Genomic DNA, 20,907 nt, shown 5'->3' with positions numbered 1-20,907 from the left:
GGAGGGGTGGTGGATGGGTGGATGGTGTATGGATCATGGATGGTGGATGGATGGATGGTGGATGGTGGATGGATGGATGGATGGATGGATGGTGTATGGACGGTGGATGGTGGATGGATGGTGGATGGTGGATGGATGGATGGATGGATGGATGGATCGTGGATGGATGGATGGTGGATGGATGGATGGTGAATGGATGGTGGATGGATGGATGCTGAATGGATGGATGGATGGATGGATGGATGGATGGATGGATGGATGGATCCCATCGATGTAGCTCTCACTTCTCAGCATCCCAGCTGCTGCAACCTCTTTCACTTCCGTTTTGGCCGCTGAGGAGCTGGGCTGTGTGTGGAATCTCTAAAACCCCCACCACTTGGACAATCATTCTGTGTTTCTCTCACTCTGAGCTTCTTTCCTTGGAAACTCAGATTCGGATGCCGTGTCAGCCAGCAACCCCGAGTCATGTGTGGCTGACTCCATAAGGCAGCCAGGGTAGAGGCCCGCAGGCCAGAGCAGCTGGCATCGGGCCAGAGTCTGCTGGAGGTGATGGATGAGGGTTATTGAAGGCAATCATGGTGGCAAAGCAGGCAGTAGACGGGCATCGATCTACAAGGGAGTGAAAAGTCCCACTTTCTGTCCATTGACCGGGCATTTAATGAAAACGATCATTCACTTTTGGGTTCCATCACAGGAGCAGGTGTGCTGACTGGCAATGGGGCATGTGCCAAGAGTCCAGGGCCCAGTTTTCTGCAGTTTGCTTTACAAGAGACCTCTCTGTTGAACTTGGAACTTGCCAATGCCACTAGAGGCGCTCTGCACTTCCTCCAAGTGTTCCAGATAGACAAAGGGGATTTGAAAAAGATAAAGCATTTTGGATTGAAAAGGAGTCGATGACTCTTGCCCTGGCTCAGCCCACTGCCACCGACATCAGGTGGTGAGGGGCCAGAGGAGGGACCTACAGGCCCACAATGTTATCAGGAGGAAGAAAGGCAAACTCTACTGCCTTTTAGTCCCTCCAAGCCTTGGGCTGGGAAGCCTGCTGCCAACATGACATGCCACCTCCCTGAGGCTGTTTCCAGAAAAAGCCTCCTCATCCACTGCCCAGCAAAGCGAGGAGCCAAGGGTTCTTTTTAAATTTAATTTTAAAGTATAGTTAGCATATAATATAGTAGTTTCAAGTGCACAATATAAAGCTTTGACGTTTATGCACCTTATGATGTGATCATTGCAAGTCTAGTCACCATCTGTCGGCATACAGATCTTAATTCATAGTATGAGTTAATTCATAACTGACAACCCCCAGGGGTGTGGGCTTAGAAGGGATAAGTAAGCATCATAACCTCGCCCTACCCACCCCTCCCATTCCTGGCCTGCCTTACTTGAGAGTCCCCTACCATATTTTATGCGCTTCCAAGGCTGCCGGAGGGACCCAATTTGGCCTGTTATCTCCAGGACTTTCCACCAGATGGCGATCATACTCTCTTGTTCTTTCTCCCTAAGAGGCCCAATGTGGCCTGCAACTCTACGATTTTCCACCAGATGGCGCTCATACCCTCTCGTTCTTTCTCCCTGTCTAATTTCTGACCATGGATATTTTACAAAAATGGTACCCTTTTTATATGTACATTATATATTAATATTCGTGTAATATATTTCTATACATTTACATAGAATCTGTATGCATTTTTATATATAATATTAACATATTAGTATATAATAACGGTATGCTGTTATATAACGATAAATTCATTATGTACTTATTATATACCAGGCATTGTGCTAAGGGTTCGACAGGCTTAGTGGAGGTTAGAAAGCTGACGGCGTGCGTCTAGATCTTGGCTATACCTCTTACTGCCGTATGGCCTTGAGTGAGTATAGGTCATTTTGTTGTGTAGCAGTTTCATCTATAAAACTGAGATAATAATACCTACCCCATAGTGGTAGTGGGAGTATTAAATGACTTGATCTGTTACGTGACTTAATCCAAGCTCTTAGGAAACAATAAGCATCATACAACGGATTGTTAAATAAATCCTTCGACGCCGCCAACTCCATGAGGTAATCGGTATTTGCCCCATTTTACTCGTGAAGAAAGTGGGGCTCGGTGACCGTGGAGATTTACTGCCCGAAGTTACATCATTTCCAGCGTTGCCAAGCCCCTGCTATTAAAAAAAAAAAAAAAAACACCCTGATGTGTGTCTCCCAAATCGGTCAATTTCACAGACCATGTGTCCCTTCTCTGAAAATTTACCCACTAGCAACAGAGCAGGAGAGGCCCAGGGGCTGAGCAGGCAACACCAAGCCCCTTCCTTGTGAGATGTGACTGACAGAGGCTCTAGCGAATTCTGCTTCATACTGACTCTTTCAGACAACCCATCCTCCAAGCAGTCCAGGAACCTAGCCGAGGAGCTGGGCAAAGCCGTGGAGATCATGGGCAAAGGCAAGAACGGGGTCGGCTTCGGCAAAGTGGACGTCACGGTTGAGAAGGAACTTCGGAAGGAATTTGACATTCAGAAGACTCCGGAGTTGAAGCTGTTTTTTGAGGGCAACAGGTCGGAGCCCATCAGCTGCAAAGGTAATGGGTGCTTGTGTGTCAGTCGAAGTAATGCTAGCTGTGGAAACACATATGAACACCAGCATTTTAGTGGCTTAACTGAATTACAAGTTCAGTCCTTGCTCGTGTAAGATGCAGTTGGCAGCCTCAGGGGGGAGATGGCGGGCTCTGCTCCACACAGTCTTTCAAGGACCTAGGCCCTTTTCGGCATGTGGCTCTGTCTTCCCCTAGGGCCTCTGAGCTACCTGCTATTTCTTCTGTGTCCTGCCAGCAGCTGCAGTAAGGAGGCAGAGGACTGCTACCAGTGGTGTTCGTGGCCCAGGCTTGAAGTGGCAAACAGCATTTCTATTCTCATTCTATTGGCCAAAATTCTGTTATACGGCTCCACCCACTGAAAGATTAATCAGTATGGCTCCGCGCTGTGTCCATAGGAAAATAAAATAGATTTGGGTGGGCATGTAGCTGCATCTCATGACCACTTTCATCTCAGCTGCTGGGCCCTAGATGCACCATGAGGTCAGAGAGTGAGGTGCATGGTTTCTAAACTACCAAAGACCAGAGAGCGAGTTCTTAACTCCACCTAAATCCCTCCCTCCCAATCTTCTACTTTAGAATAATTTTGACGGGTCCCAGGCCAAGGAAGCACTGGTTGACCAAAAGGGAAACTGGGGAATGATGGAACGAGACAGCTCTGAGACAGGATGCCTACCAAATGCTTTGCTTCTCTCATCATCGTTTTATTCATTAACTCGTTCGTTCAATGCTTTTTTTTTTTTCTTTTATTGAGAGCCTACTACATGTCAAGCCCTATCTTGATGTCAAGGATGCCTGAAGAATTATGTGCCTCAGTGTGGCACATGGTAGGACCTACTTGGAAAAAATTAGATCTAAAAATTAGATCTAAAATTAGATCTGATGAACGCAGCTGCGCCCAGCAAAGCCAGTGCCACGCTGGTAGGATGTTCCCAGTATGCGTGTGCTGAATGACTGACGCTCAGGAAACTCAGGTCGCCTTTTTTCCGGGCCTGGGGTTTCGCAGGTCTGCAATAAGCCTGTTTGAGTCATTGTAAGAACCACAGAACCCCGGGTGTGCCACCGCCTGAAGGGGCGGAGGGATGCCTTGCAGTTCTCAGAATGGACACAAGGGGGCATGAGACACACAGGCCAGACTAGCAGAGGATGGTGCCAAAGTGCCGGCCTCAGGGCAGGTTACAGGAAAGGCCTGGCAGGGCTGTGGCTCCCAGCCGGCTTGTGGCAGGGGCCGTGTGAACGAGGGAAGAGAAGAGATGGGAAGAGAGGGCAGGAGAAGAGAGGGGAGGGACGGAGACGCGCCACTCCAAGTCCTGACTCCACTTAGAGGCAGCAAGATGGCAATGCGGCAACTTTCAGACTGTCCGAGTCCCTCTGTGGTGGAAGCCAGTGCTTGGGACCACCTCTGCCCTGCAGGAAACTTCATTATCGCCTCCCCAGGAAGTCTCCCTTGATTGCCGAGTTGGGGTGCCTGCGCCTTTTGTGGGGTTCCACAGCACCTGTGCTTCCCCTGCAAGTCCCCACTTCACAGAATTGTATCTGTTCCCCGTTATCGTCTCTCCAGAGCTCACGAGGCCGATCGCGCTTCCTCCCCTGGGTCCTCCGAAGAGGCTTCCAGAACTGGTGGGCACCTTGGTGGCTTCAAATCCTCATTACGTGCCCAGGGGAACAATCAAGCCTCCTTGTCGAATTTTGATTTCCTTGCCTGTAAAACGAGGATGGTGAAAGTATCTTCCTCCCGGGGTTGCTGTGGCGATGAAGCAAATCTGCAAGGCACAAGCCCTGACGCACACCGGATGCATTTCCTGTGCTCGGGCCTCTGTTCCTGTCTCGTCTCTTACGTCACGACAACCCCGTGTAGGAGGTGCTTTTACAGGGGGGGAAACTGAGGCTCAGAGCCACGGGGTAACTTCCTCAAGGCTCCATGGGATCTCCAAATGCTGTCTGTAAAGGGCCAGACAACCTCTTTTACAACCTTAACTCCGCTGATGTGGTAGGAAAGCATCTGCGTATAAGCAAACGGGTGCGGCCGTGTACCAATAAAACTTTATTTATAAAATTAGTTGGCGGGCCAGATCTGGCCTGTGGGCCCTGTCGCACACCGTGCTGCACTCAGTGGCGGATGTGGCTGTTGTTATCAAATGATTAGAGTCCCGACCCCCTTCGGTCCCCCGGTCCTTACGAACGGTGTTTGAATGTGCCTGGGACGAAGTTGCGAGGGCAGGCTTGGCGTCAGGTGCCACCCCGCGTTTCTGCTGGGCTTTCCCGCCCCGCTTCTTCCTCAGTATCACCACCCCCCCGGCCCCCAAAATCCACGCCGGGATGGAGCCAGGGCCCGGATCGATTTCTTGTTTCCTAAACAGGGTGAATGGCGGGGGCCAGTTCTGCCCACCTGGCAGGACACAGATGGGGTTCAGCCCTTGTTGTGCCAAAGTTCTGCCCACCTGGCAGGAGACAGATGGGGTTCAGCCCTTGTTGTGCCAAAGTCCCGGCCCCCTTCTCCTCTAGTCCCCAAGGACTTGGCCTTGGCCGCCTTCCTGGAGGGAGGGAGACTCAGGTTAACTGCAGGGCCTCAGTTAATGATGCGTTCACAGCTTGTGCCTGAAAATATGCAGCAGGGCGACAGCCCCAGTCACTCATTGACAGGGCATTCACACCTTGGTTGACACCGTGTCCTCTGGCTCAGAGCCAAGGGGGGGACGCACCCGCCCCACAGTGCCCTATTATATTCAGAGCTACCTCAGTCCCATGCGGTCCAGAAGGGCAAATGGAGCTCACACTCCCAGAGAGAAGGGCCCGAGTTCAAGTTCCCGCAAGCCAGCTCATCCAGCGATTCAGTCACGGCTCTCATTTATCCGTCCTTTATTTCTTCGACACCTAGTATGAGCCTGACATTAGGGGAGGAACTGTGCGAGTCTGCCAAAAATGAAAATTTCTGGACGAGACAGACTCGAAGAAAATGCAAGTCATAAAACTAGAGAGAAATGGGCGGGGGAGGGGCGGGAAAGCACCACATGGAGCATTGCATAAGCAGGTGGTGCCCTTGAGGGCAGACAGGGCGGGGAGGGGGGGTGGGGTGCAAGGACCGGTAGACGCCCCAAGTGCCATCGGAGCGATGGTTCCAATGACCTGAAATGTAAACCAGTTTGCAGGGTTTTCGTTCACCTTTTTTTGATATTTTCGGAATTTTTAAACCAATCCCTTACAACAGAATTGTTTTTCCAGGCAAAAGCCTATAAGAGAAAGTTTGTTTCCAAGACACATACGTGCTTGTTTCTTCCCGAAAGATGGCCGCGAAATTAGAAGCTCAACCTCGGGGCCGAATCTGGGTGACTGCCCTGGGGGTGTCGTCCTGTTGACCGAGGGTGGCCGGAAGCCTCCCGGACCCCTGTCTGTCCCCTGAGACCGCCACATCCTACTTCCATGAACTTCCATAGGCCTGACTCACTGTGGCTTTTTAAATGGCCTGATCTGTATTTACTAAAGCTGACCACGGCGTCCCCTATGGCCAGAAATTCTACTCCTGGGCTTGTGCCCAGCCCAAGTGCGGACGATGCGCCCCCAGAGACGTGCCTGAGAATTCATTCTGAATGGCCCCAAACCGGAAGACACCTCAATGCCAGCTCACGGAGAATGGGCAGATAAATGGTGGAATGTACACGTGGCATCGCACAGACATAACGAAACCAGACCTGAACACACAGTTTATAATTCTATTCATATGAAGTTCAAGGGCAGGCAGACTCAAGCCCCATTGGGAAGTCAGCACAGAAGTTACCTCTGGGTGGGGGAGGGACTAGGAAGGGGCACAGCAGGGACTTCTGAGGGCCTGGTAATGTCCTATTTCTTGATCTGTGAGATAGTTACTCGGGTGTGTTCGTTTCGTGAAAATTCATCACACTATTCATTCTGATTTGTACACGTTTCTGAGTGTACATCTACTTCGTGACGAGTCTTTAAAAGGACTCATGTTCTTAGGAAATTAAATGAAGATGTGGAAAATAGTCGATTCAGCAACTCGGCGTGCATTCGTCAAGCCCCGTGAGCAATCTGTCCCGTCCCAGGACCTTTGCTCGGGCTGCCTGCTCTGCCTGGAAGCCCTTCCCTCTGCCTATTGCCTCTTGATTGACACCTACGCATCCTTCAGCTTTCGGCTCATCAGGAACTTCCTCCAGGCAGCCCTCCCTGACTTCACGGTCTAGGTCATGCATCTTTGCTACAGGCTCATCAAACTTTGCTTTCAGATACTCCTTTGGTTGGGCTCATACGTTCGCTGTGTAATCACGGTCCGTCCTTCACAGAATGAGAGCCGTGAAACGTGTCTGCGCTGCTCACCATGAAAACCCCGGGCCCAAGCGCAGCACTTGGGGTCATAATAGGCACCCAACGGGCATTCATCCAGTGAGAGAAGGGTGAAGGAGTAAATGACCACGTGAACCAGTAAAGACCCGTGGGCGTAGCCCGAAGCTGCTCACGACAAACACGCTTGATCCTCCAAACTCATTCTAAATGCTCCATTCTGTCCTGCAGCGGGCTTCGACAGAAAATCCTATTTTACGTGATTCGCCATCATGTGAAATTGATGATCCCAGCAAACACGGGTCCATTGGTCACCCCGTGTCCATTCTGACACACTGTTATCCCCCAATTTTAGAAGCCGAGATTTTTGTGTGCTCGGCACCTCCCATCTGATCGCTGAGAAAATGAAAGTTGAGATCTATGACCTCAGCAAACATTTGCGTCTCGGCTCAGAAACTGCAGACGCAAAATGATAGAATTCTCCCAAGGTCAGAGCTCGCTGGTCTTTGGATTTACATTCTCTTTATTTATATTTTTTTTAAAAAAATAAATCCATCTTACTGTCACTTCGGAGGGTGGCTAAGGGAAAAAAGCTGAGTTTGCTTCCTCCCCAGGTTTGCTAGTGGGGTGGCCGTCCGTGAGTTGAACCTCAATTTCCTTGTGGGGGGAAAAGGAATATCTCTTAGGGTAGCGTTGTTGTGGGAGGTAATGTAGGCAAAGGCTCGGGGCTCCAGACAGTGCTGGTTCCTGGCAAGTGCTCAGTAAAGTTTCGCCGTTGCTGCTAATATCCATCCCTTGGGGCTTGGGGCTGGGGGCAGGAGAACTAACCCAATGGCCTTCCAAGGATAGGACCCTAAGACAAGAGGCTTCTGCTGATTAAATCCGGGAAAGACAGGCCTCGAGGAGACCTCTGTGGGATCCATGTCGCTGTCTCTCCACAGGAGTGGTTGAATCTGCCGCCTTGGTCGTCTGGTTGAGAAGACAGATTAGCCAGAAGGCGTTCTTGTTCACTGACACCCAGCAGGTGACAGATTTTGTGAAATCCAGGCCTTTGGTCATCATCGGCTTCTTCCAGGTACTGGGTTCAAGAGGTGGCTTTTCAACTGGTGAGGACGCCTGTGTCTGGGAGTGGGGTGGGTGAGGAGAGGTCTTCCCCTTGGGTTAATTCCATACCCATTCTTCGTTTTCCAAAGAGCTGGTTTTTGGAGATTGGGACCTGGGGGAGGCGGGGCAGGGAACTGCGGGTTTAAAATGAAGAAAGGGAACATGGAAGCCGAGCATGGCCGGGGAACCCAGCTAGGGAGCGGGGCAGGACGGAGAGAGGAGACGGACGTATTTTGGGGGTTGGTTTCGACAGCGTAACTGATCTTTTGGGGGGGTTCCATTTAGAACGGCACCGAATGACCGATAATTGGCAAAGTGTTTTCGCTTTTGGAGAATGAGTTTCTTACGTGTCTAAACTCTTTTCCCATGACTTCGATGACCCCTCCCCTTCTCTCAGCGGAGGTCGGAACTTTGGCGTTATGGTTATACGCGGCGGGAGTATCCTGTCCCATTTTTGGACAGCGTTTTGGGCCCCAATTTTCTTTTAAGCTAATGAATGAAGAAGGCTGGCACCACGGCCATACTACCTTAATACCAAATTTATATTTGATACTCCATGTGGTCACATCAAGTGCCTCTTCTAACAGCCGTGAAGGAATTAACATTAAAAGTCTCAACCTTAATACATGGAAAAGGTCAAGTTTATCCATTCTCTCCATTCGTCTCTGTGGGCTTGCCTATTTTGGCCTAATCAGAGAAGTATTCTGGGTATGAGACATCCATGAAAGGGGAGTTGGGTGACCCAGCAGAACCCCAGAACTCGCAAAGGTAAGGAGACCCATCGGTCATGATTCCCAATGCCCTTCCCTTGCCCTTCAAGAAGCCAGGCATCCTGCTCTCTATCAAACATCCTTCCCCAAACAGGATCTAGAGGATGAAGCGGCAGAGCTGTTCTATGAAGTGATCAAAGGCTTCCCAGCGCTGACATTCGGAGTGATCGCGATCCGTGACGCCGTCGGCCGTTTCCACGTCACCCTGGACAGCGTCCTGGTGTTCAAAAAGGTGGGTCTTTGGTCCTGCTGCTGGGGAGAAGTCTCTGACTCCAAACGGGGGACTCCCGCGCATACGCATGGGCTTTCGGTACAGATTCCGGCCCTGCCACTTGGGAGCCAAGTGACATGAGGCTCGTTGGCTTTTGCAGAACCCATTCTCCTGGTGTTTGTCCAGCCTGTCTAGCCATTTCCCCACTGCGAGTTCGTCCACCTTTCCTTCACTGTCAACATTCTGCCCTGGACTTCCTTCCGGTCCACGCTCTCCCGCCCACCCTCCATCGGCAGTTACTATCCAGACGCCATGACTTACGAACCTCCATCTCCACACCGGCTCTTAGCTCCGGGTCTTTCTATCCATCACCGGATGTCTCGGCACGGCCGAGCCTGCAGACGTAATCTCCCTTCCCAGTCTTCTTCCCGTGTTTCCTCTCTCTCGAGGAAAGACACCATCGCCTCCCGCATCTGCCACCTCGGCAAAGCCAGAAGTTCACCCAGGCATCATTCCAAAGCCTCCGATTTTAAATCTAGAACATCCCTGGAATCTATTCATTGATCTCGACCGCTACTATCCTAGACTCGGTGACCATCATCTCCCAGCGCCGAATGCCACATCCACTCGACTGATCTGCCATGTTCTCTCTCGTCCTCTAAAGAGTGGTCTTTCCAAAATCCATTGGCCATTTTCCTTCTTCCCACTGAAAACCCTTTAAGGGTTTCCTGTTCTTATTCTTTTTCTTATTATTCTAGGAAAAAGACTCAGGTCCTTGATAGGACTCACAAGGCCTTCTGCAGTTGAGCCTCTATTACATACCTTCCTCCTCCCCTTCCTTTAAATTTTAAATTAATTAGATGAAATTAAAATGTTAGTTCCTCGATCAAACCAGCGACGTGGAGGGTGGCTCCACCGGACAGCATAGATGTACAGAGCATTTCCAACATCCTAGGATGCTCTGTTGAACAGTGTCACTCGAGAGACTGGGGTCTGCTTCCTGAAACGTGCGTCGCCCCCTCCCCCACACAAAGCCAAATCCTTGCGATAACCATGTGACTTGTAGATACGGCGCAGAGAGGCTGGGTCACTTCCCCAAGGTCACACGGGACGTAGGTCGAATGATACCCAGATCTGCTTGACTTTCAGAGAGGACTGTGAGCCACCGTATTTTTATCTGGACTCGTAGAAGTCACTCAGAGGTTTTAATCTGGAGAATAAAATGACCAGATTTGAGTTTTTGAATGGGACAAGACAGAATCCAGAAATAGATTCAAATACATATGGAAATTTAGTATATGATAAAGATATTTTAGAACAATAGGGAAAATATGTTATTCAATGAGCGGTGTTGAAAGACTTGGATAACCATAGGGGGTAAAAAACACCGAAGCTAAATCCACATATCCCTCCTTCCACCGAAGGGAGAGGGAGCTGGGGGGACTCGTAATATCATGATGTAGGCCTGGCCGGAAGAAGGGAGGGAGGGAGGGAGCTTGTTCTGTGATAACCTATTATAATACTACATTTGTTCACTTATTTGTTCAACATATGTTTATTGAGCGCCTATTATGTTCAATTACAGCCTGGCCAACACTCTGTTAATCTTACTCCCTCCCTTGAATGAGACCCCTGGAGGTCATTGCCTGATTCTATTCATATTTATATCTTCAAGGCCTAGAAGCAGCTTAGAAATATGTGTTGAATTAGGAAGGAAGGAAGGAAAGAAGGAGGGAGGGAAGGAGGGAGGAAGGAGGGAGGGAGGGAGGGTCTTTGACTGCAGGGGAGTTCTTACAAAGTTCATCAAAGTCACTTAGCGGAAAGCCCTCTGTCTGCACACATGGAGCTGCCTTTGTGCCCGACATGTTCAGTCAGTGGCTGGAAGCAGTGTGGGAGAAACTGCCCAGCACCAGCATGAATGCGCTGACGGATTCACAGCGAGGTGGCTGCAGCCGATGGTCGGCGACACTCCCTGCCTTTGTAGACGGCAGATCTTCGTGGTTGCCACGTACCCACAGACCCACGGGCTAATCTGCCCAGCCGTCCACACTTACGAAGTGCCTAGATTGTGGGTCACATGGTCACCACGGTGTTTTCTTTTTATCCAAGGGGTAAACTGTGCTACTTATATTTATTAAGTGCCTACATCGTGGAAGCTACTGCCCTCCAACGTTTTTCTTCTTTTGTCCAAGGGAAATATTGTGAATCGCCAGGAGCTTCTGAATGACAGTACAAACAAGCAAATCCTCAACCAGGTCATAAAGCAGCAACTCACAGGTTTTGTCATCGAATACAACACCGAGGTCCGTGGGCAAAGGGCCCCGGGGAGAAGGGTGGCCGGGGCAGCCGTGCACGCGAGGTGACCTGTCCTCCCTGTCATTTCAGAATAAGGATCTGATTTACGAGCTGCACATCCTGAATCACATGCTGCTCTTCGTCTCTAAAAGCTCCAGGGCCTTTGGTTTGATAATGCAGCATTACAAGCTGGCTTCGAAGGAATTCCAAAACAAGGTTTGTGGAAGGCGCCGTGCTTTTAGTGGGGCTCCTGGGTGGGATTCGAAGACCTGTGCCATCTGCCCGGCCCGCCTTGCCGATTACAAAGTAAGCAGGAAGGATTTGCATGTACACTCGTATGCTGATTTCCTGATTTGCATATCGATGCCATCTGATGACTTGCTATTGGATTTTAGATCAGCCTCCTCCCTTCTTCCTGTCCAGTCCAGTGCCTCTGCCTTCCTTGCGGATTCTACGCTCCGCCTTCCCTCATCTTTTTGATAAGTCTACTACGGGAACACGATGGTTTGGCCGCTTTGTTGACGACCGCACCCCACTAAGAGTGGGTGACTGCACCGGGGGTAGCATTTGGCCTGGAGGGGAGAAGGTGGCCAGACCCCGTGCTGCCTGAGGTCAGGGAGCGTGAGACTCCCGGAGGCACGAGGCGGCACAGACCGTCCCACACGGAATCGCTGATATCTTAGGCCTGGGTCCAGACTCTTCCTGACGAGTGGGTTTCATCTTACGTCTTACATGAGTTTCTTAATCTCTTAGCCTCAGTCACCTCATGCGGAAAACAGAGATTTGTGGTGAGAATTAAAGGTGCTATATGTAGATCGACGAGCAAGTACGTACAATAAACAGGGAATATTATCATTATTGTTACTTTTACTATTATTATTATTATTAATTTGTTTTTCCTAAGCACTGTACCTATATTTCTGTAGTTACCATCACCTTGACTACGGGACTGGTCATTTTTTTTTCCTTTTTCTAAGATGTATGGTTACGGCAGATTTTTTTTTTTTCTTTTGAAGAAAATAACTCAGAGATTCAAACAAACCAATTAAAAACGTTGACAACCAAATTAAACACAGAGAAAAGCCGCTAGGGCGTGAACATGTTTAACGTCCACGTTTCATTCTACCTCATTATTCCCCAGGAATGATTCGCTAATCATGGCAATACTTCCTGTAAATATATTTCCTGGTTCATTCCACATTAAACTTTAGGATTTCTGAGGCGCTCACGATCGGATTGCTGTCCCACGGGATTTATTAGTTTGTTTACCCGTCCTGCTGTCTGCCTTCCCCGCCAGAATGTAAGCTCCGTGAGGGCGTGGATGCTGTCCGCTTAGCAAAAAGCTTGGTAGGGGCTCCACGAAGATTTGTTGAATGAATGAATGAATGAATGAATGAAGTCACAGATTTCCTTGAGAGAAGAAGAACTTAGAATAAGAAAGGTGGACGTGTCTTGAGCGTCAATACCCCCCAGTCGCTGAACTAAGCCTTTACGTCCACTGTCCTGTTTAATTCTCACAGCGCCCCCGTAAGGCGGGTCCTGTTAGAACCACAACTTTACAGATAAGGAAACTGAGGCACAGAGAGGGGAAGCTGCTGCTTCGCCCAAGGAACTGGGAGGCAGAGCCGCACCGGCGATGGGAGGGAGACTTTGCCGCATCCTTTGGGGAGCCGTGTGGACCCCGCTATTTGTATTCCACTACTGCCCTCCCACAGCTTCCCGACAGTTTCTCCCCATCCCTACGCGATTCGTCACCCAATTTCAATTCCTTACCCTCTTCGCGGCCTCCGATCCAGAAGGACACAGGTGTCATCTGATTTGACAGATCCTTTGCATCCTCGTGGATGCAGACGAACCCAGAAATGGACGGATCTTCGAATACTTCCGGATCACAGAGGTCAATGTCCCATCTGTCCAAATCCTAAATCTGAGCTCCGACGCGAGCTACAAAATGCCGTTTGAGGACATAACCTTCCAAAACCTCAAGAAATTCGGCCGCAGCTACCTGAATAGAAGTGCCAAGGTAAGTTCGTTCTTGGATGAGGTTTGTCCGGAACATTAAAATCATCCCTTGTTTTGTAATTCTGCTGGCCTGGGTCATCCGAATGGGGATCCATGTGGGGTTCAATGTGGGGAAATACCCCCATCTCCCTACCTCTAATCTAGTCAACTTCTCACCTGTACAGACCCCATAACTCCATTAAACATTCTTTATTCTTAAAGTAAAGGAATTACCCATTGAGCTGCACGTACACCCAGGGCTAATACCCTCCTTTCAGACTCTAGAGTGAAATACTAACTTGACCTGAGAGTAGGTCGTTGCTTTGGGGGAGGAGTGGGGCTGGAATGTATTAAGCAATCACGATTTCGCCTGGAAGCATTAGCGACCTTTTGTTGGGGGTGGAGTGGGGTTGGAAGGAAGTCTGTTTTTCTAAAAGGGAGGACAGATTGCGAAAGGGTGGCTACCTGACACAAGTCACCTGTTGTTTATTTAGTACTTGCTATATCCTCAACCACCCTGCTGAGTTAGGTGACTGTATTTTTAATTTTCTATATGGGGGCACTTGAAAGTCATGGGGAATTCTTTAAAAGTATTCTGGAACAGCAGGCGTAAATCGGGACCCTTCAGGCAAACCAGAACGCACGGTCACTCTACCTCTGAGGGCCTCTGTCCACTACCTTCTGCCCATTTCCCCGCAGACACTGCTTCCCCCGCGGCCTCGAGGGGGACACGTTTTATCTCTTACGCACATTATCATGGGCCAAGCGGTGAGGCTGGCCTCCTCCGTGCCCCTTCTGAGCCACTTCTCCTCCTATGTGCTGTCAACTAGCCCCACCTCCCAAGACCCTCTGGGTCCCGCATCTTGGACCCCACCTGCTCCCGCCCCCTGTTGCTGTCCTCTGATCATGTCCTTGTCACTGTCCAAGGAGGTAAGCCCCTCACCGAACACATGCCCTCCACCCCTATTCGGCCACCGTTTCCAGGGATGTCAGAGTCCCGAAGCCCGGTCTCCCTTCTCCCGTGGCTGGCAGCCATCTGTCCTGTGACCACACTCCAGAGATGGTGGCCCCTCCGGGAGCCCGATTCAAGCTTCCCATCCTCTCAGCTCCCTTCCCTACTCCCCGTGTCGCTACGGTCCCTGACCCTCCGACCTCCCGATCCCACTTCGCCATCTCCTCGGTGAACTTGGACTCCACGGGTCATTACCGTGACGACGATTCCCTTAACTCCTGTATCCCGTCCACTTTCTACCTCCTCTGCACCCTGGAAGATCTCACCCTTGGCGGAAGCCACTCAGCTTTCCTCCTGCTTCCAGACCAGTGCCGGAAAGTAAAGAACGTCGCAGCGAGGTGGTCTGGCTTCGTGGAATCACAAGCCAGACTTGCCGTGGGCTCTTGGAAATGTCCTGACATCGTGACGTAGATTTCTCTTAGTGTGTTCGTTCTTCAATTCCCTGAGCCGGTTCTCCTCACGCCCCCTTCCCTCCTTCAGCCTTGGCTTCAGATGGGCTACCTCATCTTCTATCACCCCGTGGAAGCTCTACCCATCCCCCTCTCCCCACCAGGTACCCCTAAAGAGATGTCTGTCTTCCTGTCAGGGGCTCACAGGTCCTCCTGCGCTCGCGGAGTAGAGATGAACACCTTTCACGTGACCGACGAGATCTGCCTGATCCAGCCCCTTCCTAAGCCTCCATCATCGGCACCATTTCCCATCTCCCACGCCCAGCCCCCACACCGTTTCCGCTCCTTCTGGAATCATCTTCAAGTCCTTTGCAGTAGCTGAGGGAGGGCATTGTGGGAGATGAAGCTGTTGAGCCGGGAAAGGTAGGACAGCGAGGACTTGTAAGCACAGGGAGGATTTGGTACCCTAAAGGCAGTGGGAAGCTAGACGCCCACGCAAACATAGGGCCCTGCTTGTAGGATAAAGGCAGGGAGAGGGTTAGGAGGAGAAGCAGACAGCACGCTGGTCACGATGAGAGACGGAGGTGTCCTGGACTAGGGCAGGAGCAGTGAAGACGGAGAGAAGGGTAGGGATTCAAGGGTATCCAGGAAACGATGGGTGTAGAGATTGACCCCACTTCCTTCAACGAGAAGCATGAGCGAGGCTCGCCCTTCCACTCATCCGCTCACAAAATATTCAGTGAGGTCCCGCCATGTCCCAGGCAGTGCATAGTCAACGATGAGGGAGGACAGGTCCCTCACGATCTTCTGTCTAGTGCGGTAGAGACACACGAGTCGAATAAGCAGAAAAACAAACGTAAGCGTTAGACTCGATTAAGTGACACAAGGACAAGTCCCAAGTGTTATGAGAAGTCCGGCTTACCCAGTTACAGAAGGGGGTGCAGGAATGAGGACCGGCGTGAGCAGACGCCTGAGGCAGGCGGCGGGCTGGCCCTCTGGGTAAACGGAAGGCCAGGGGGCTGAAGAAAACAGAGGAAGAGGGGCGATGAGCTTGGACAGGCCGGGAGGAACCAAAGTGTGGTGAGATTTTACAGGTCCTGTAAATGATCTCGGTTTAGATTCTCGGCATAATTAGGGACAGCTAAGTCTTTTTTTGTGGGGGGAGCAAACGAATGAAGACGCTAAAGACGTGGACCCCTCTCCCAGCTAAGAAGCCCAAGGCTCGCGTGTGTGCGAGGCTGGCCCCCACCCCCGCCTGGAGCCCGGTCCCCTCCTGAGCCCTCTGACTCCGACCTGCCCTGGACCGCCGTGGCTCACCAGCAAGCTCAGGGGCCCCCTCAGCCTTCCAAACTCTTCCTCGAGGCTCCCGTAAGAACAGGAAGAACCTGCCATGGTTCCCCGGAGAGGGTGACCCCACTGCCCACCGTTTCCTGAAGACAGCGAGACCTCTCACCTTTGCTTTCCAGAAACATCAGCCCAGCGAGGAGATCCCAAAATACTGGGACCAGGGGCCAGTGAAGCAGCTGGTAGGGGAGAACTTCAACCTCGTCGTCTTCGACAAAGAGCGGGATGTTTTTGTGATGTTCTGTGAGTATCTCCACAGAGGCCCCAGGAGGCACGGGCCCTGGCGTTACCCTCCGGGTGTTTCTCCCCAATTCTTGGGCATCGGAATCTCCAAAATCTATCCCAGCACCGGGGGGGTCTTCCGACATCCAAAGACTTTGAGGCAAGACGCTGTCGGCCACCCTGCAACTGTCCCCCCAGACCGAATTCTTAGAGCGTGGGGCATACCTTCCACGTCATCCGGGCCTGTGGCTTTTAATGATCATAATGCTGATGGCTACCACCGAACGCCACCGTATCCCAGGCCTCATGCCAAGCCGTTCTATCCTTTATCTCGTTTAATCCTCGCCACATACTTTTGAAAGTGTCCCCACTTGATAGATGACTAAACAGAGACCCAGGGATGTGAGGACAGTGTGTCCACGTCGGGCAGCTAGTAAGTGCTCTCTCCCTGGGACTGGAATCCAGGTTGGCCTGACGCCAGTGCCTACGTCCTGGCTTTTTGTAACTCATCGAAGGGCCAATGTGTAAGCGACCCGAGTAGGTGTGGCCACACTGGAGCCCCAAATGGTGTACGTAAAGAACTTAGCACAGCATCTGGCATACCATAAGCGCTTGATACATGATGGCTCTTCTTGCTATTATTGGTCCTTCTGCTATAGTTATGTCCAGTGCTCACCTAGGAACTATTGTCCTTTCCTCGCTGTGTCTGATTTGCCGAAGCCAGCGACCTTCCCGCCACCCCGAGACTCAGAGAAGCCTGACAGTGCAGCTCCTTCAGACACCTCTTATTCAACAGGCGGATTTGCCATTTGCTGAGCACTTACAATGAGTTGGGCATGAGTTCGCTGTTCACACACCTGTTCTCATTTCCTCCTCAAAATAGACCTCCTAGGAAGGCCCATGATACAGGTCAGCAAACCCAGCAGACAGGGAGATTAGTTAGTTACCTTACCCTCCCGGGTGCACGGTAAGCCGTGAGGCGACCACTTCCTGGGGAGAGACTCGAGGGCTGGTGGGTCTGCCATGCAGGCCTTTCGAAACCTCACTAATGTGGACTGTCATCCACGGGGTGAGGTGTTTAAGGTCTGCGTGGCCGAAGAACCACGGTCTGCCGCCTTTCCGTGGCAGGCTGGGGCCTTTCTGCACTCACCTGACACCCGGAGTTACGAGAGCACCCATCTGGTTCTGGTAAAAGGCCAAAGCAGCCTCGTTTTCTTGGAAGCGGGGCTGTCAGATGGGACCCCGCTGTCAGAGGCCATTATGTCCCCTCCCGCTCCAGGGGTCCTTCAGGGGGTGCCTCTGGGAGAGCAGACGGTCCTGGAGGCACTTGGTCTGTACATGGAGGGAAGACCATCCAAATGTAGTGTCCGGGGCCTTCGAGGCCACGCCTCCCATGGAGAAAAGGAACTTTCATGGGGCGACAGAAGGCAGGGTTCGGGTCCCCTCCGGGTTGAAGCTGCTCCCCGATGTCCGTCCAGAAGGCTGGGTGCCTGGGCCAGACTCAAAGCTCAAGGAGGCCCGGGGTCCCCTTTCCAGGGGTCCCTTGCCGGCTGAGCCTGACCCTGGCCCCTCTCTTGCAGACGCTCCCTGGTCCAGCAAGTGCAGGGCCCTGTTCCCGGTGTTGGAGGAGTTGGGCGTAAAGTATCAAAACCACTCTACAGTCACCATCGCCAAGATCGACATCACAGCAAACGACATCCAGCTGATGCACCTGGACCGCTACCCCTTCTTCAGGCTCTTCCCCACCAACTCTCAACAGGTGAGGGGCTCCTGGGACTCACCCAACCGCTTACGCTGTGATCACGAGTGCCATTTGTCCCTACACCAGCTGTGCCTTCTACCAAGCCAGCTTCCTTCTCAGCTAGGCCTCAACTATCGTCCCCCGTTCCATTTAAAGCATTTGCCATGAGCTTCCACGGAAGTCCCAGGACTCACTATTATTGGGTTATTGGGTCCAGCTGAAGCCGGCTACTCATCCTTGACCCAATCACTGTGGCCAAGCGGATGTGGGTGTTTGGGTGGGTCAGGCCCAGGTTACATGGTTGCCTCTGGTACCCAGACGATATGGGACATGGCGGGGGAAACTGCCATGTGAATATTGGGTGTGGGGTGCTCCCGGAAGAAGGAAGAGTACACGGTAGAAAAATAATCGGTGTTTTTTCTGACACTTTGGTATTATGGGCAGCCAACACCTGCAGTGCTCATGGGACACTCTCTCTCTGCTGCTTTGGCACGCGGGGAGGGCGTCAACCAAAGAATCACAAGCCAAGGTCCCTGCTCCCAAGAAGAGTCTGACCGAGCATAGCGGGGAGAAGTCACGACCTGGGCCCACCTCCGAACGCGACTGGAACTGGAGGGGACACATTCTGGGGGGGGGACGATGTGGCCGGAAGTCTTCACGCAGACATGGGTTTCTGAAGAACACCCTGGGGATTTAAATCAGAATAGCAGAGGGGCGGGAATCGTAGCTAGGACGTGTACTAAGAACGAGGAGGTGGGCAGAAGGATGGCCACAGCACTGTGAGGGACGTGTCCTCATCCTAGGACAGAGGATGCATGCGGGGAGCCGTGGAAAATTAGGCTGGATTGAGAGCGTGAGGCGATTGCAGTTCTGCAGTTATCTGAAGGATGGTTTAGGCAGCCAGTGGGCAGTAGGCAGCTTCCTAATCTTAAAGACCGAAAGAGGAGAGGGAACCAGCGTGGTCCAGGCTCTGAACCACCACGTCACAGCCCTGCGATGCAGGAATTTTTAGCGTTCTTATTTTAAAGCCACAGGGGATGGGGCCTCAAAGAGGTTAAGGGACCTGCTCCTTGTACTCCGGTGCTTAGGAATCTGACCCTGGATTTTTATCTATGGAGCAATCCCTGAGTATTCTGCAGGAAGAGGCGGCCGTTTTGACTCTGTTCTGTTTTCTTCCTAGGTGGTAAAGTATAAGGGAGAACATACCATGCGAGGCTTTTCAGACTTCCTGGAAAGTCAAATCAAGACCAGGACTGAGGAGAGCGAGGAGGTAAGGTGAATCGGCAGTACCCTGGATTATTCTGCCCCACACGGAATCAGCGAGAACCCGGCGGGTGAGAGAGCGTATGCCAAGACTGCCACAGCCTTGCGCCCTCTGAAGACAGTTGAGGCTGAACGACCATCCAGTGTGGGTGACGTGATGTCAAGAGCGCTTGCTACAAGGAGGCAGACACGGCAGACTCTAGAAGCACCAGGGAGAGCAAAGGCTCTGAGGTCTCACAGCATCTAAGGCAGCATCCTGAGTGGGTGACCAGGTGTCCTGACGGGGTCCTGTCCTCTGAGGGTAGATGACAGCCCCTGTTCCATCCTAATCCCATTCATGCTTCAGTGAGGCCATCTGCCAGAAGGAGCCATCCGTATTAGTCAGGACCCCTTTCTGTCGCATATGTCAGAAACTCTACCCACTGGCTTAAACGATCCCGGATTTTATCCCACGTAACTGGCAGAACTTCAGACGTGGGTGGACCCAGGAGCTCCAGCTTGTCCTGTGTCTCCCTCTCTCTGTCATCCTTTACATCGGCTTCATTCCCAAGCAGTCACTGCCCCACGGAGGGTCACGGAGAGATTGCCCGCAGCTTCACATTACTACCCTCCCAGCTTAGAAAGCACCTACTTCTTAGCAGTCCTAGCAAAGGTCCCGGATAGGAAGCTCATTCGCGAGGCCTGGGTCACAAGCTCAGCCCAGGAGCTAAGCACGGGGGTGCAGGGGGTGGGGGGCAGCCTCATCTATAGACTCAGAGTGGAGGAAGGGCGGTTCCCAAAGGTCCTCTTACTGCAGAAGCAAAACCGCAGTCAGGCACTGCCCCCACCGCGGCCACATGGACCTGTGCATCCATTAGGGTCCTCCAGGTGACACTCTCTGGCTCCTTCCAGAAAGAGAGGTCTTGGCAACTGCCATCGCGATGATCATAGATCTCTCGCCTCTTTATTTCTTTGTCCTCCCTCCCTTCCTCCCTCCCTCCTTCTCTTGCATAGCGAATGTCGACTGAGCAGAGCGAAGAGGTAGAAGAAGAGATCTTAGCTAAAGAGGAGGAGGTACCTTTACTACAGGAAGAGTCGCCCGAGCAGAATTTGCCGGAGCCGGAGAATGTGACCCAGCTGGAGGAGCCAGAGGGGCAGACGGAAGCAGCTGAGGAGGAGGAGGAGGAGGAGAAGGCGGTTAAGCCAAAGAAGGGACAGTCCGGACGGGAGGAGAAAGCGGGAGCGAAGGAAGAACTGTAGCTCCCCCAAAGTCAGGAGGCGAGGCGCTGTTTCCCAGGCCCTGGCATCCTTTTCTGAGCGGATCGACGCTAATAAAATTATATATTGTGTGCTGGCTGGGTGGAGGCTGATTAAAAAGAGCCCCCTGCACGTCTTCACCCCTTACCTCTTTTCCCGGGTGGATGCTGCCTTAGAAAAGCCGACGGGCCAGGAGTTGAGGCAGGGCTGCCGGGCAAGCCGGGATCGCAACACGTCAATCATGCTGGGCACTGTCTAGTTCCCACAGCATCGCCGGGAGCTAGTTGCGTGACCCCCATTGGCCTCGCGGAAGCCGAGGCGAAGAGAAGTTAAGCAACTTCTTACTTAGTCCTAGCAGAAAGTGAGGGTCGCACAGCTAGAAAGCCCTCGAGGTTCGGTCCCAGGCGCTCTCGCTCCGCGGGCTCTGCATTTA

At 51.9% G+C, this 20,907-nt stretch overlaps 1 protein-coding gene across 1 annotated transcript in view; it reads left to right on the top strand.

Moving 5' to 3' along the window:
* PDILT (protein disulfide isomerase like, testis expressed) overlaps nt 1-20,477 on the top strand; it is a 29,290-nt gene extending 8,813 nt beyond the window's left edge. Inside the window, exons 2-11 of the mRNA XM_006910945.1 lie at nt 2,372-2,578; nt 7,828-7,961; nt 8,855-8,992; nt 11,164-11,274; nt 11,357-11,482; nt 13,092-13,289; nt 16,135-16,255; nt 17,815-17,993; nt 19,156-19,245; nt 20,232-20,477. Of these exons, the coding sequence (XP_006911007.1) occupies nt 2,372-2,578; nt 7,828-7,961; nt 8,855-8,992; nt 11,164-11,274; nt 11,357-11,482; nt 13,092-13,289; nt 16,135-16,255; nt 17,815-17,993; nt 19,156-19,245; nt 20,232-20,477 (1,550 nt within the window). The remainder of the gene's footprint in view (nt 1-2,371; nt 2,579-7,827; nt 7,962-8,854; nt 8,993-11,163; nt 11,275-11,356; nt 11,483-13,091; nt 13,290-16,134; nt 16,256-17,814; nt 17,994-19,155; nt 19,246-20,231) is intronic.
* The last annotated feature ends 430 nt before the right edge of the window (nt 20,478-20,907 follow it).

Source organism: Pteropus alecto, unplaced genomic scaffold, assembly GCF_000325575.1.
Source record: "Pteropus alecto unplaced genomic scaffold, ASM32557v1 scaffold34, whole genome shotgun sequence".
Taxonomy (NCBI): Eukaryota; Metazoa; Chordata; class Mammalia; order Chiroptera; family Pteropodidae; genus Pteropus; species Pteropus alecto.
Note: the sequence above shows the minus strand (reverse complement) of the source record. Positions and strands in the feature narration are given on the sequence as shown.